This window comes from Piliocolobus tephrosceles, chromosome 17 (genome assembly GCF_002776525.5).
Source record: "Piliocolobus tephrosceles isolate RC106 chromosome 17, ASM277652v3, whole genome shotgun sequence".
NCBI lineage: Eukaryota > Metazoa > Chordata > Mammalia > Primates > Cercopithecidae > Piliocolobus > Piliocolobus tephrosceles.
The window spans coordinates 42,563,687-42,580,467 of NC_045450.1; the positions used below are offsets into that span (position 1 = coordinate 42,563,687).

At 48.1% G+C, this 16,781-nt stretch overlaps 1 protein-coding gene across 2 annotated transcripts in view; it reads right to left on the reverse strand.

Annotated features, from left to right (window-relative positions):
* Positions 1-200: 200 nt before the first annotated feature.
* Positions 201-16,781, reverse strand: part of CNGB1 (cyclic nucleotide gated channel subunit beta 1) — a 90,511-nt gene continuing 73,930 nt past the window's right edge. For both annotated transcript variants that reach the window (XM_026456872.2, XM_026456871.2), the window contains exons 30-33: positions 15,895-16,013; positions 15,496-15,642; positions 5,650-5,866; positions 201-2,293 (exon numbers count right to left, since the gene is read on the reverse strand). In XM_026456872.2, coding sequence (XP_026312657.1) covers positions 2,000-2,293; positions 5,650-5,866; positions 15,496-15,642; positions 15,895-16,013 — 777 coding nt within the window. In that variant the 3' untranslated portion in view covers positions 201-1,999. The remainder of the gene's footprint in view (positions 2,294-5,649; positions 5,867-15,495; positions 15,643-15,894; positions 16,014-16,781) is intronic.

Below are 16,781 nucleotides of genomic sequence, written 5' to 3' on the forward strand. Positions count from 1 at the left end.
GCAGTTACATATTTCCTTGTATAAGCATAAAATAACTCTGAAATGATACAGGAGAAACTGTGAACAGTGGTTGCTTCCAGAGAGGGAACCAAGGAAGCTGGGTACCAGGGCAGGATGAAGAATTTTTATTGGATATCCTTTTGTACCCGTGTAAATATGTTATTGTCTATTAAAATACATTTTAAAAGCTTTTTTTAAAAAAAAAAAAAGAAAAGGTAAAATAATAAGGTCAATCACTATATTCAATGTGATGATTACCCAGATCACGTGACAAGCCATCAACTAGACAAATCTGTTTGTGACTCTGGGATTTGGAAATGCTAAGACCAGCCTGGGGACTCCCACATTCTTTCAATTTTCTGCAGTGGAAATGAATGTTGTTTTTAGTGGATGGACAAATACATATAGACATTTGCAAACCTTAAAGGCCTCTGAGCAGCTCATATTTTCCTGTAATTTTATATAAAATGGGCAGGACCTATTGGAATTCCAGGTCCTTTATGTTCACTGTTGCAGGTGGAAACAAATGGCCTAATACTAGAATGCTAGATTTTGTTTTTAATCACTCACTCCCCCAAGAGCCATTCAGTATGCAAATAAAATCCTCTCGATAAATATTCATTCCCTGAATGACTCTTTTTTCTTTTTTTTTTTTTTTTTTTTTTTTTGTCTGAATCATAAAAGCAACATGACATGATCTGGAAAGCTTTAGGGAATGTAAGTGCTGTCATCAGCTGGGAGATTTCATTTTCTAGGATTAATTGAAGTTGCTGCCACCATCTCTACAGCGAGAGTGTCAAAAGTGAGTAACGGACTGATCCCTGCTGGCGAATGGGGTTTCTCAGGATGACAGGCAGAGGATGCTCCTACTGGGCTGTCCCTCCTGGCAGAGGCAGAAACGCTAGCAGTCCCTGGCCAGTAAGTCCATTTCCCTTCTATCTGTTCTGGGATAATGGCATTGCACTGGAATTGAATAGAGTCTGAGGAAGATAAGCACTAACTACCCTAATGGGCATCCAGCTCCCTAGTGTGATTGCCCGCAAAGGAAAACAGTGTCCCAAGCTCAGCTCAGAACCAGGCAATTCTCAGCTGAACAGCTCGGCTGCCCTCCTTTCTTTGTTTCTTTGTTTGTGTACGTTGTTGTTTGCTTTTGTTTCTGCTGCTGTTTTGTAGAGATGGGGTCTCAACATGTTGCCCAGGCTGATCTTGAACTCCTGGTCTCAAACAATCCTCCGATCTCAGCTTCCCAAAGTGCTGGGGTTGCAGAGGTGAACCACTGTGCCTGGCTATCTTTTAGTTCTTTGAGACAGGGTCTCACTGTGTCCAGCTCACCGCAGTCAGAAACTCCTGGGCTCAAGCCATCCTCCTGCCTCAACCTCTCCAGTAGCTGGGACTACAGGTGTACACCACCACACCTGGCTATTGTTTTTTTGTTTTGTTTCTGTTTGAGATGGGGTCTCACTATGTTGCCCAGTCTGCTCTCCAACTCTTGGCCTCCAGTGATCCTCCTCCTTCGACTTCCCAAAGCACTGGGATTATAGGCATGAGCCACCATGCCCAGCCGTGAAGTATTTTCTATCCTTGAAATGTGTTAGACAAATTTCTGAGGGGAAACCCCACACATTCAATAACCCTTTACTTTTTCAACAAAGCTTCCCATATATTGGAGCCTCATTTTATCTCCCACCCATGAACTTTAAAAGTGGAACATCATTTTGTTCTTAAAAAAAGGAACAGCCAGGAAAAAGCAGGGCTCTCAAATGATAGTGAGAGCTCAGGGACTGGAACACTTGATGAAATGTGTCCAGCTCAGGCCCAGCCCGCGAGGAGCTGAGTCCGGGCTGGCGTGCTGGCAGGGCGGTCAGAGCTGCAGCCACTGAGGCCACGACTGCGGAAAAGCATTTCCTCTTGGGCCGTGGGGGAAGCTGGGGCGCAGGGGCGCAGTGGACACTGGGGGCACACCTGCTGGAACTGCGCGTGGGAGCCGCCTCACCACACCTTACTCCACCTTCTCCTCCTTTTCCTCCGGCACCTCCACCGACAGGATCTGCTCGCCAGGCTCCGGGCCTGGGCTCATGCGGATCCTCACCGAGTGCTCCTCGGGCTGGGCCGCCCCCTCCTCCTCTCCCTCAGGCCTCCCAAGGAAGGCAGGCGGTGGAGAGCGCGGTGGAGACCCCAGGGGTTCGGGGGGCGTCTGGGGCGCGGGTGGGTCGGGGGTGGCCTCCTTTGGGGGCGTGGGCTGCTCTGGGGCGGCCGAGCCTTCCTCTCCCTTGGCGTCTTGCGAGCTCTTGGCCTGAAATCCAGAAAGTGTGGTTCGTGAGGCACAGACTCTCGGAGGGGTCTTGGAAGGGTCTTGGACACCTCCCTGTTCCAGCCTTTTTGGGCCCCCAAAGAGGACAGCGGAACACACAGCGGGTGAAATCTAGTGTGTGGGGTGGAGCCGCATCGGGGTTATTTAGGAGAAACAAAGTACATTATGAGGAAGTGTACAGATTAGAAGTCCGGGATGGATTTCATGGAAAGTCTTGGGATATCTTAGATCTAGGCTGTGGGGCTGGAAGCTGGGATGAGGCTGTTGTTTCAAGCGCAGGGCCCCTCCCCCGAGCTGCTGAAGCAAGCCAGGCAGTGACTCTGAGGGAGTCCCACAAGGCCTCTGCAAAGGCTGAACCATCTGTTACCAGGGATGGGCACTTCTGGAGTGGATGAAAAAAACTCCAAGCAAACAGGGTAAAAAGTGATGAGGGGAGAGGCTGCTGGGGCTGGGCCCCCTTTCTGCAAGGTCTCAAAGGTTGAGATCTTCAGGGATAGCCTAGGACTGGGTACCCCTGGTATTGGGCTGCACTGACCCTGTATGTGGAGACTTGATGGATACCTCCAGCCTCCAGCCTGTGCTGCCTCCCACAAGCGATGGCCATGATCTTCACATCAGTAGGGGACTGGGTAATTAAACCAAGCCTTTGTGGATACCTGTGGCCCCTCCCACTCTGCCTGATCCCATCTCTGCAAGGAAGGAAACTGGAGAGGGAGCAGCCCCCAGAGGAGGCCAGAATGGTCCTCAGCTCCCAAGACCCGTGTGAAGTCGTGCTTGTGAGTTTCAAGTGAGAGCAGTCAACGTGCTTGTGCGGAGAGACCTGCACCATTTGCTCAAGTCGTAGGATATTGAAAGAAAAAAATGGAGAGGGGGTAGCCAAAATGCTCCGAGAACCCAAGGCCCCTCTTGGGATATGCTTCCCCTTCTGTCTTAGTATTTCTGTATGTTTTGGTGCCCCTGTCCCACCCTTCCCTGTTACCCTAAACTCTATTCCTTTCCTTTCCTCTCCTCTCCTCTCCTTTCCTTTCTTTTCTTTCTTCCTTCCTTCCTTTCTCCCTCCCTCTCTCTCTCTTTTTTCCTTCCTTCCTTCTTTCTTTTCTTTCTTTTTTTCTTTCTTCTGAGACCAAGTCTTGCTCTGCCACCCAGGATGGAGCTCAGTGGTGTGATCTCAGTTCAGTGCAACCTCTGCCTTTGTTCAAGCGATTCTCCTGCCTCAGCCTCCCGAGTAGCTGGGATTACAGATGCATGCCACCATGCCTGGCTAAGTTTTTGTATCTTTAGTAGAGACCGGGTTTTATCATGTTGGCCAGGCTGGTCTTGAACTCCTGACCTCAAATGATCTGCCCGCCTCGGCCTCCCAAAGTGCTAGGATTACAGGGGTGAGCCACCTGTGCCCAGCCCACCCTAAACTCTTGACAACACATTTCCAGGGCAGGATGCTCAGATGGTGAGCACTGTGGGACTTTCTGAAGCGTGGCGCTCTGGCTGGAACCAGCAGCATCATGGGAAGTTAGAAAAGTGCTTTGCTGTGTTCAACATGCTTTTCTAAAAGGCCTCCAAGGTATCTTGCTTGATCTTTACGACCTCATGAGGCAACCCTCAGTAATCCAAATCTCGGAAAGCTTGAGGGGCTTCCTGGGTCATGGAGCTAGTGGGTGACAGAGCTTGGATTTGGACTTGTGTCTCTGAATGTCTAATTAAGAGCTCCCTGCACTCTGCCATTCTGCCCTGGTTGTTCTGATTTGGAAGGGAAGTGCCTCTTAATGGAACATTCATGCAAGTTTAATTCCCATCTTAAAGCTGCCTTGTTGAAGAGCTACCACTTAGGAGCCACAAGCCCGCCCCAGCTGAAGCTCTCAGTGTGCTGAGGGCACCCTTAGAGTTCCTGTCTAGTCAGCCCTCACAGCAGCCAGCGCTGAAGACCCCCATTTGCCAGCTCCACCTTGACTCTGACAGTTTGTGATCACATCTTTCCTCAGTCTGGGGCCATTGGTGGCTGTATCTGGAGAATGTCTTGGTACCCCAAATGGCTTTGATGTCACTCACCAGACTTCTACTATCAAACAACCTCTGGATGGGTCTCCTGGACTCTGACACCAGGCTGGATTGAGACTGAGTTCACTGGGCTCCTTTGAACTCTGCTGTGTAGACTGTTAACCCCAGTCTGCCTAACCCCAGTCCCTCTCCAGTTCCCCAGCAGCCTTCCTAAGGGAAGCCATGAACAGACATAATTAGTGTAATTGTTCTACTTGGTATTCTTGGCTTTGGTCACAGAAAAAATTCCCAGAACTAATTTTAATGTCCCCCATCGATTTATGGAGGTGGGAACATTCGGCACTGTGCCTGTGTGAGAGGATTTTACTTTCAAATGTTTATTTTTCATTTTTTGAGACAGGGTCTCACTCTGTCACCCAGGCTGGAGTGCAATGGTGCAATCATAGCTAACTGCAGTCTTGACTTCCTGGGCTCAAGTGATGCTCCCAACTCAGCCTCCCAAGTAGCTAGGACCACAGGCATGTGCCACTAAGCCTGGCTAATCAGAAACAAAAAAGAAAAAATTTGTAGAGACAAGTTGTTGTCCAGGCTGGTCTTGAATTCCAGGCCTGAAGAGATCCTCTGCCTTGGCCTCTCAAAGTGCTGAGATTACAAGTGTGAGCTACCATGCCTGACCCAAATATCTCAAATTGCCACAGATACAGTATTAAATATGAGAACACACTGTCTTCTAGGGAGGGACATTTGCTTCTCACACCCTCTCCTCTAACCTCTGCAACAGTATCAAGACTGTCTTTGAGAGATCCTGCTCCCAGCCCACTCTCAGTCCAGGGGTGGGTATGTGACCCAGGCCTCTTTAGAACACCACAGTGCCCTAGTCACACCGAATGGCTCAAGAATTGGCATGTGACCCAATTCTGTCCAATGACAGTGAGTCCTGGAACTTTTGCTAGAATCCCTGGGAAAGAGGTGCTTTCTTTCTGTTGGAGTTGCTCTGCCAGGAGGATGTCATCCCAGGACTCTTGAGAACCTGCCTGGAGATAAAACCATCGCTGAATAAAGCAGAGATGATACAATGGGAAAACTTGTCCTGTTGGCGTCATTCAGGCTTTCGGATCCAGGCTTTCCTGAACTTTTCGATTACTTGACCCCTAATTCCCCTTTTTCTCAAGCTGATTCGAGCTTGCACTCTGTCACTGGTAACCCAAATGAGTCCTGACTGATAGAAAAAGGACGGGGAAGACCCTAAAACTAAATGTGTGGCCCACTCTTGGAGACTCCTCGGCCTTCTCCCTGGCACATATCCAAAATGGATGTGGTGGCTGGGTTCCCAACCACATTACCTGTTCCAGCAACTCTTGCTGCTTTGCAGCCGCCTCCAGCGCGGCCAGTTCTTTGAGCCGGGCCCGGAGGTGAGCAAGTTTGCCGCCTTTTGCCCCCTTGTCGCCCATCTTTCCCGTCATAGCGAGGGCAGCGCTGAAGAGCTTCGGGGTGCCTGCCCGGGGCGGAAGGATCAGCACGCTCTTCTCCTTGGGCTTGTTGTTGCTTCTCAGCATACGCCTGGAAGAAAGCAGCATCCACTTATATCACAGACGCACGCTGGGGGAAAAGAAAGGCTCGCTTGTGTAGCCTCCTTTAAGCTGGAGCGGTGTGGTGGTGGTGATTTTGGCTGGTGACTGTAGAGAACCAGGTGTCATGTTTAGTACTTTATGCACTGCATCTCACTGAAGAATCAGAACAACTGTAAGGAAGTGGGTCTTACTGTCTGTTGTACCTTAGAGATGAGGAAAATGACGCTCAGAGAGGTTCAAGAATAACTTGTCTGAGGTCACACAGCTAGGAAATTCTCTTTCTTTCCTTTCTGTCTCTCTCTCTCGCCTCTCTCCTCTCTCTTCTGTCTTCTCTCCTCTCCTCTCTTCTTCCCCCTCTCCCCGCCCCTCTCTCTCTCTCTCTCTCTCTCTCTCAGGGTCTGGCTCTGTCACCCAGGCAGGAGTGCAGTGGCGTGATCATGGCTTACTGCAGCCTTGACCTCCATGGCTCAAGCAATCCTCCCACCCGAGTAGCTGGAACTACAGATATGCACCACCACAACCACAATTTTTTTTTTTTTTGTAGAGACAGGGTTTTGCCGTGTTGCTCGGGCTGGTCTTAAACTCCTGGGCTCAAGCGATCCACCTGCCTTGGCCTCCCAAAGTGTTGCAATTATAGGTGTGAGCCACCATGCCTGGCCTCTTTTTTTTTTTTTGAGACGGAGTCTCGCTCTGTCCCCCAGGCTGGAATGCAGTGGCTGGATCTCAGCTCACTGCAAACTCCGCCTCCCGGGTTCACGCCATTCCCCTGCCTCAGCCTCCTGAGTAGCTGGGACTACAGGCGCCCGCCACCTCGTCCGGCTAGTTTTTTGTATTTTTTAGTAGAGACGGGGTTTCACTGTGTTAGCCAGGATGGTCTCGATCTTCTGACCTCGTGATCCGCCCATCTTGGCCTCCCAAAGTGCTGGGATTACAGGCTTGAGCCACCGCGCCCGGCCATCTTTCTTTTTTTTTTAACCAGCAGAAGAGTTAGGAAATCCTGAAGGACACTTTCACATAGGGAATTGGGAATAAGATGCCCAGGTGGAAAAGGAACCAAAGCTCTTTCCTTCTCCTTCTGCTTCACTGTCACCTCCCCATCGTTACCATCACAATTATCAGCATGTATTGAGTGTCTATATGTGCCAGGCCCTCTGCTCCATCCTCTACAGGCACCCTTCAATGGCCCCTATTACCTCCTTCCTGGTGTTCACGCCTCTGTGTGGTCCCCTTCCCTTGAGGATGAGTGGGGTATGTGTCTTGCTTTTAACCAATAGAATACAACAAGGGCTATCACTGGTGGGATATGTCACACAGGATTGTGATAGAGCTCTGTCTTGCAAGGGGACTCTCCCTTGCTGACTTTATTTATTTATTATTTGATTTTTATTTTAAGTAATAGAGATGGGGTCTCCCTGTGTTGCTCACACTGGTCTTGAACTCCTGGACTCAAGCAATCCTCCTGCCATGGCCTCGCAAAGTGTTGGGATTACAGGCATGAGCCACAGTGCCTGGCCTCCCTTGATGACTTTGATGTAGGGAGCACCCAGCTGTGTTGGAGAAGGTCCACATGGCAAGCACCTGAGGCCAGCCACTGGCCAATTGCTAGTGGGAACTGGAGCCCCAGTCCTACAACCCCAAGGAACTGAATTACACCAACAGCCATGTGATCCTGGAAGTGGGTCCTTCCCCCATCCAGACTTGAGATGAGAGCCTGCTTGGAAGACACCTTGATGACAATCTTGCAGAGGACCTAGCTAAGCCATGTCCAGACTTCTGACCCACAGAAACTGAGATCACGAATGTGTGTGATTTTAAACAGCTAAATTTGTGGTAATACTGTTATGCTAATACATACTCTCTCATTTAAGTCTCACAACAATCCCCATAAGTAGGTCTTGTTATTCATCCTCATTTCCAAATGAGGGTGTAGAAGTTCAGAGGGGGTGAGTAACTTTCCCAAGGCCACAGAGCTAAGAAGCAGCAAAGCTAGAATTCAAACCCACACTTCTGACCCCAGTGCCCCAGATATTAATGATTACAAAACGACATTACATCATTATCTTCCTGGACACTGACAAATACTCCTGTGATATGGGAAGGGCTGAGATTACTGTGCCTCTGACAATTGGGGAAATTGAGACTCAGAACAGGGGGAGTGATGTGCCCAAGGTTACCAGGAAGTGGCAGAAGCAGAATTGCCACCCACATCTAATGGTATGTACCCCCCTGTTTCTCTAGATAAGGGTAGATTTTTCCATCAAAGAGAGCCCTACCTTTTTACCGGGAATTTTTCACACTACAAACATGTGGTAAGCAGTTTGTCTCAAGAACAAATGAATTCTGCCTGCAACCAGCGGGCCTAGACAATGAATTGGCAAATTCATTCATCGGGGCTCCAGCAAAACTTGTTTGTTTAAAAATGAGGCCATTACTGGCTGCTTATCTAATCAGAGGCAATGGGTTTAAATGGTGCATATTGATATTAATTGCCCAAGATTTGCATTTCTAGCTGGAGATCCCCCAGGAGAACACAAACATGATAATTCACCAGACGCCTCTGACACGCGCCAGCTCGGCACTGTCCCCCATGTTATTTGAGTCCATAATTCACGATGTGACAGCCCACAGGAAGGCTGAGGGTGCTGTGAAAATGAACTATCTTTTTCTTTCTAACAAAATAACTATTTATAGGACCTTTGCTGATTGCTAATAGCTGTCTCTGTTTGGAAACATTGAGCTGGCTTCTGGGGCATTTCCAGATTAGGGAAATTTGTCCTCATTTTCTGATAATGTATGCTTCCCTATAACTGAGACTGAGCAATCAGCCTGGAGCAAGTGACCCACATAAGACCTCTTCATTCTCTTTCTTGGAGTGGTCAAGCCAGAGATCTGAGCACTTCACTTCTTTGGGGACTTGGGTCCCCCATCTGCAAAGCAGGGAGCTTGGACAGAATCCCACACGTGGCCCTCACCAACTCAGATGTCCCCAGAACTATGGTTCTCAGAGAGTATATCTCCTCTGATGAGCAGAGCTCACACACAATCCCCTGCCTCTCTGGTCAAGCTGGCCTGGCCAGCAAACAACCACTCTGATGACTCACGGCTGGGCCCCCCATCCCACGCCCTGCCATGTTGCTGTGAGGCCTGTTAGCTCCACTCCTTCGCCTGGCTGCCTCCCACCCACACCTCAGCCTTTTCAGTATGGACCCAGGTGCACAGGCACTGTCAGGAATGGGGGCCTCTGCACGGCTCTTGGGAGGGCCTTTGGAGTCCCATCTGATTTGCCAAACTGTTGCCTAACCCACCCAGGAGGATGGGATAACAGCTAAAAGCATGGCTTTCCTGAGCTTTGTTCCTCCTGGTGGGGGCGGGGGCAAGAAGAGAGGGTGGGGAGACCTGGTACCAGTTTTTAGCCACAAGCAGAGTTGAATCTCATGATGTGTAGTAATTATGTCCTATGACATCTCTGCGAACACCGAATTAGCAAAACACCGAATTAGCAAATACGGAAACATTGTTGCTAGGGGAAATACAAGGCTAGATTCCTACAAATCTCTCATCGCAACATTCGTCAACCATAATACATAAACTTGGCCAGGCGTGGTGGCTCACACACAGTCCCAGAACGCTGGGAGGCCAAGGCGGGAGAGCTCTTGAGCCCAGGAGTTCGAGGTTGCGGTGAGCTATGATCATGTCACTGTACTCCAGCCTGGGTGAAAGAGCGTAACCCTGTCTCTAAAATTAATAATAATAAACTTGTCTTACGTGTGTTTCTTTTTAAAGACATTATTATATTATTATTACTATTGTTATTATTATTTTGAGACAGAGTCTCACTCTGTCACCCAGGCTGCAGTGCAGTGGCATGATCTCGGTTCACTGCAAACTCTGCCTCCCTGGTTCAAGCCATTCTCCTGCCTCAGCGTCCCAGGTAGCTGGGATTATAGGTGCCCGCCACCATGCCTTGCTAATTTTTGTAGTTTTAGTAGAGACGGGGTTTCACCATGTTGGCCAGGCTGGTCTCGAACTCCTGACCTCAGGTGATCCGCCTGCCTCAGCCTCCCAAAGTGCTGGGATTACAGGCGTGAGCCACTGTGCCGGCTAAAGACATCTTATTAAATATAGATTGTTGTTTTATTAACATTGAACACACAGCCAACAGCACTATAATTCATGCCTGAATGAAACTTATCTAACACACATATTCACTGTGTAAGGCACATCGCAGACTTCTTGTGCTTAGGAACACGAGACGGCACTTCAGCGCTATGCTTGGGGGCCATTTTAAACAGTGCAATCGCCAACAAAAAGCACAAAAATGAAAAAAAAAAGGGGGGGGGGCATTAAATGGACCATAAAAAGACACCTGTTTGCAGTACAAGAGCTGAAACCAGAAGGCAGATCTGGGACTTCAGCAGGGAGTGTGCACTTGGGGTGACTCAAGTATTTTGCTGCTCTGGGCATGTCCTTGAATGACCACAAAAGCCTGTTAGTATTGATCCTGACATTATGAGTCCATTTCAGTGAGGAGGTGAATTTGCAAATATGGAGTCCATGAATCACAAGGGTCCACTCTACCTCCCTGTCCCGCGGGAGAGGAGGCGCTGGCACGCACCACTGATGTGGTGGGGAACTTGGGGAGATTTGGTGGGAGAAATTCTGATAGACTGGGTTTTGGAAGGGCCCAGTGGGTTCCTTGAGAGCAACCAGGTGAGTTTTGGGGCAGCTTCCTTCCCCAGGGGACCTCAGTGTCTTGTGTGCATGATGCTTGGACATCAAAACTACATCCTTTTACCTTGAAGCTGCTAAAGGGCTCCTGTGATAACCTAAGGAACTTCAAGTCACTCCTCTGTGTAAAATTCGCCATGGCTCCCATCTCCCTCTGAGGTCCGACCCAATCTCTTCCCCTACACTCCTCTGATCCCACACCAAGCTATGCTAATTTTCTCGCTGTTGTGCCACCCACACGCTAAGCCTGCTCCTCCTCAGAGCCTCTGCACAGGCTGTTCCCTCTGCCCAGAATGCTGTTCCCAGCCATCAGTCCGCCAGCTCACTCCTTTGTTTTGTGCAGGTCTTGTTGAAATGCCACCTGCTCAGAGCAGCTTCCCCAACCAGCTTATCTCAGGCAACACTCCATCACTTCCCGCTCCTCCCGTGGCTTTGTTTCCTCATCGCCAAACTCATCACAGCATCACTCATCTTTCCATTGTTGGTTCCCTGACTAGAATGTGAGTTTTGTTTGGTCCTTGCTGTGTCCCCAGAACTCAGCACTGTGTACTCGATACATCACTGTGCTGTAGGAATGGATGCTGGTGAGTTTCTTACCTTTATTATGGCAGCTCTCCGTGCAGTTTATTTCTGGTGTCATTGTATAGAATGAAGGGGAAGATAAGAACATGTGATACAAGACAAGGAGGAAAACCCAGATATGTGGATTAAAAAGGTTTTAGCCAATTGAAAAATTATAGGGTGATTTGATGGCTACAAAGGAACAATTGCTTATTTATTTTAGAGACAGGGTCTTGCTCTGTCACCCAGGCTGGAGTGCAGTGGCACGATCATAATTCACTTTAACCTTAAATTTCTGGGCTGAAGTGATCCTCCCGCCTCAGCCTCCTAAAGTGCTGCAATTACAATCATGCGCCACTGCACCTGGCCTGAAGTGATCATTATTAACATGCAATGAGCTCTCTGATACGACAAGCACCCCACCAGAGACATTCCTGCACACTATTTGATTTTCACAGCAGCAGGCCAAGCACAGTGGCTCACACCTGTAATCTCAGCACTTTGGGAGGCCAAGGCGGGCAGATCACCTGAGGTCAGGAGTCCCAGACTAGCCTGGTCAACATGGTGAAACCCCGTTTCTACTTAAAATACAAAAATTAGCCGGGTGTGGTGGCACATGCCTGTAGTCCCAGCTACTGGGGAGGCTGAGGCAGGAGAATCGAATCGCTTGAACCCAGAAGGCGGAGGTTACAGTGAGCCAGGATTGCGCCACTGCACTTCAGCCTGGGCAACAGAGCAAGACTCCATCTCAAAAAAATAAAAATAAAAAGTACAGCAGCAAAGTAGGGGTTATGACCTTTATTTTACATAGGAGACAACTGAGACCAGAAAAGTTAAACAACTTCCTCAAAGTCACACAGCCAGCACCTCACATGGAAGGGACCTGAGCCCCGCCAGCATCCCAGACCTATTGTGGGGTTCCTGCCACACCACGGTGCCTGTCGCTCAATTTGAAACTTGCTCTTAAGGGTTTGAAAACAAAAACTGGCTTTTCTAAAAAGAATGACGTGTTCCCCAACAGTGCAAAATACAGATGCACATGGTTATTCGTTGCACCACTGTTTGTAATTGCAAAATTTTGGAAATACCCTAAATGTCCATTTACAGGAATGTTCTGCCACTGTGGAAAGGAATGAGGAAGCTGATTCTGCACTGATAGACGATGATTTCCGGGTTTTGTCGCCATGTGGAAACAAAGTAAAGTACAACAAGAATCTACAGCATGCCACATTTTGTGTAAGAAAGAAGAAATAAGAAAATGTTTGGGCTGGGCGTGGTGGCTCACACCTGTAATGCCAGAATTTTGGGAGGCAGAGGCAGGCAGATCACCTGAGGTCAGGAGTTCGAGACAAGCCTGGACAACATGGCAAAACCCCATCTCTACTAAAAATACAAAAATTAGCCAGGCATGGTGGTGGATGCCCGTAATCCCAGCTACTCAGGAGGCTGAGGCAAGAGAATCGCTTGAATCTGGGAGGTGGAGGTTGCAGTGAGCCAAGATCAAACCACTACACTCCAGCCTGGGCTACAGAACGAGACTTCATCTCAAAAAAGAAAAAAAGAAAATGTTTGTGGATCTGTCTATTTTTGCAAAAGTAAGCAGAGGAAAGAAAAGGCAGAAATTGATGCAACGAGTCACATAATAATGGGGGTAGCAGTCAGGGGGCAATGGGGACAAGGAGAGTTGGGACGCTTTTCTGAGTGCCCCATTTTGCAGAGTGTTGACCTTCAGGAACATGTTAATGTTCTACATACTTAAAACAAGAAAAAGTCAACAAGGATTAGGGTGGCAGGAGCCCTAAATGGAATGTAAACTGAAACAAGTGAACCTACCTGTATTTCAGATGAATAAAGTAACCACATTAAAGGGTGGGGGAGGAAGAGAAGGACTCCAGATAACTTTGAACATAATACTTACATCATATATACTCGGGCTAAAGACAGAAGAGCTGCATCCAGTACTGAACTCTACCTAGAAGCCTTGCTCTTTGTTTTTACAGTGACATGGGCTGGAAATTCTGAAATGAACTTCTCTGTACTGCTCAGTGTTGGAGAAGAGATTTACAAGTATGAAAAGGGAGAATATTAGAATGAATTCTAATATGTGGTAGCAGGGCACAGTGGCTCACGCCTATAATCCCAGCAACTTTGGGAGGCCGAGGCAGGGGGATCACTTGAGGTCAGGAATTCAAGACCAGTCTAGCCAACATGGTGAAACCCCATCTCTACTGAAAACACAAAAATTAGGCAGGTGTGTTGGAACATGCCTGTAAGCCCAGCAGAGGTTGCAATGAGCTGAGATGGCACCACTGCCACTGCACTCCAGCCTGGGTGATAAGAGTGAAACTCGGTTTCAAAAAATAAAATAAAATAAAAATTAAAAAATAATGAATTCTGTGGTGCTGGATTGAAATTGTTTTATGGATAGATTAATCAGTAGAAAAACAGAAAAATTGATGTTGGCATATATATGTATATGTGTGTATGTATTTTATATATAGATATTGTATATGTATTTTATATAAATATATTTGTATTTACACATCCTGGTGTGTATGTGGGTGTGTTTCTTGGTTCTGTCTGCTGCAGAGGCCTATAGCACTCCAGTGGCAATGAGTGGTCCTAGGCCTCAGATCTTGGTTTCTAAAAACCATCCCGCAGTAAAAGGAATCAAGGCTCCTTGGAGAAAACTGCCATTTCCAGGATACCACAAGGGATGTACAAGATGAACCAGGGCATCTGGTTGTGGCTTACTGTTACTTGAGTAAGCAAGGAAGTGCTCCAATATGACATGGATATCACAAAGGTCACAAATGAGCCACCTTGAAAAAGTGCCCAGGGCCAAATTGGACCAATTTGAGCATCAAAATAATAATTGTTAACAGAGTATTCATGGAATCAAGTAAATCCATGCCGATATACATTGAGAAATGAATAAACAAATGGGAGCGAAGAAAAAGCTCTTCCATACAGCTGACCGCGAGTTAATAATCAAGGAAGGAGTGGAGTTACAAAATTAGCATTTTACAACTATCATAGCAATATCTTTGTAACTATCATAGAGAGGAACCATCAAAGGATGCTAAAAGTGGTGGGTAAAAGTTTGATGGGGAACAGGATATCCTCATAGTCTGAAGGTGACTCCCCACTAATTACTTAGGAATTAGGTTTAAGGGAAAATAGGTTCACAGTACAGAAACCTTAACCAAGTAATCAAAGTGAAAATAATCGATATTGGGAGTAACCGGCATCATGTGCCTCTCAATACATTTGCTGCAGAAGCAACATCACTTCTGAGTTCTTCCTGCCAAAAATGCAGACTCTAATGGTAATCACGAGAAAACCATCAGACAAACCCCAACTGAGGGGCATTGTATAAAATAACTGGCCTGTATGGGCCAGGTGTGGTGGCTCATGCCTGTAATCACAGCACTTTGGGAGGCTGAGGTGAGTGGATCACGAGGTCAGGAGTTTGAGACCAGCCTGACCAACATGGTGAAACCCCATCTCTACTAAAAATACAAAAATCAGCCGGGTGTGGTGGCATGCGCCTGTAATCCCAGCTACTCAGGAGGCTGAGGCAGGAAAATTGCTTGAATCCAGGAGGCAGAGGTTACACTGAGCTGAGACTGTGCCACGGCACTCCAGCCCGGGCAACAGAGCAAGACTCTGTCTCAAAAATAACCAAATAAAAAATAACTGGCCTGTATGCTCAAAAGACATCCAAGTCACTAAAGGTTGGAAAAGCCTGAAGAACTATCCCAGATCAAGGAAGACTAAGAACACTCTGCACCTGAATTACAATATGTGATCCTAGACTTGATTCAGGAATGGAAAAGAAGAAAAGGTACAAAGGATACTCTTGAAGAATTAGCAAAATCTGAAGATGGATTATGAATGAGATAATAGTGTTGTTTTAATACGAAATTTCCTTATTTTAATGAAGGTACTAGACTAGGCGCAGTGGCTCACACCTGTAATCCCAGCACTTTGGGAGGTCAGAGCAGATCATGTGAGCCCAGGAGTTTGATACCAGCCTGGGCAATATAGTGAGACCCCAGCTCTAGAAAGAATTTTAAAAATTAGCCGGGCATGGTGGTATGTGCCTATAGTCCCAGCTACATGGGAGGCTGAGGCAGGAGGATCATTGGAACCTACGAGGTTGAGGCTGTAGTGAGTCATCATCATTCCAATGCACTCCAGCCTGAGTGACAGAGCAAGACGTCATCTCAAAAAATAAATAAAAAAAAAAATAAAGGTACTGTGGTTATGTAAGAGAAATTCATTGTCCTTAGCAATTTTCTATTAAATGAAAGAAAAGTTACATACCTGGCTTTCTTCCGGAGTAACTTCTGAGACTCAGGATAATGCACCAAAATCTCATTCAGGTCCTTCTTATCCAGGATGAAGAGGTTGGTAAACCCGTGGGCCACCACATTGGCCGTGCGCCGGTTCCCGCCCCCAACAGCCAGCAAGCTGGGCCAGAGAAGGGAGGAAGGAGACCCTTCAGAGACTGTGGTTTTGATCATATTTAGATCTTTCTTTCCCATGTGTGGAGCACAGTGGTGGCCCCACACAGATGAGAGCCTTCCCCCACCCCCATCCCCGCATACATCAGCAGGTGCCAGTGCTGCATCTGCCAAGCCGTAGACACTCTCACTGCCCGCTGGCCGCCTCCTTTCCCAGTGCTTGCCCCAGGCCCCTCACTTTACCCCAGCTGCCTCTGACCTGATTTCTCCAAACACAGATCCAGCTTTCAGCGTCACCAGCACAGATTTCCCATCAGGGCCGCCCAAGACCTGCACTTGCCCTGCCTGGATGATGTACATCTCACGGCCAATCTCCCCCTGAAACAGAGAAGGGACAAGTTCCTCTGTTCATCCCCCAACGTCACCAGAGAAGCAGCCAGGGTTGGATCCAGAGGCTGGAGGTCCCGCAAGGAGGAACCTAGGCACTGGGGTCCAGCCCTGCCATCACAACTTGGGGTGTTGTATGGGGGCAGTCACTTCCCTCTTGGGCCTCAGTCTCCCCATCTGTAGACTTGGAGGAGTGACTACCCCATGTCCTGCGTAACTGATAGGGATGCAGTGGGGGAGTCAGTGATGTCCTGGAATGGGAAGTGCCAGCTAACCTGGGAGGTGCAGGTATAACGGAATTCTGCAAATTTCCAGTTAGACTCACTGATGGAGGCAGGGCAAATCAGATAGCAGTTCCCACCATCAAATGGTATTTACACCTGGCATATTTCAGGGGCTCGGGAAGCATTTGCTAACTGCAACAGGAATGGGAATAACAATAACGATAGAGGCCAGGCGCGGTGGCTCAAGCCTCTAATCCCAGCACTTTGGGAGGCCGAGGCGGGCGGATCACGAGGTCAGGAGATCGAGACCATCCTGGCTAACCCGGTGAAACTCCGTCTCTACTAAAAAAATACAAAAAACTAGCCACGCGAGGTGGCGGGCGCCTGTAGTCCCAGCTACTCGGGAGGCTGAGGCAGGAGAATGGCGTGAACCCGGGAGGCGGAGCTTGCAGTGAGCTGAGATCCGGTCACTGCACTCCAGTCTGGGCGACAGAGCGAGACTCCGTCTCAAAAAAAAAATAAAAATAAAAAATAA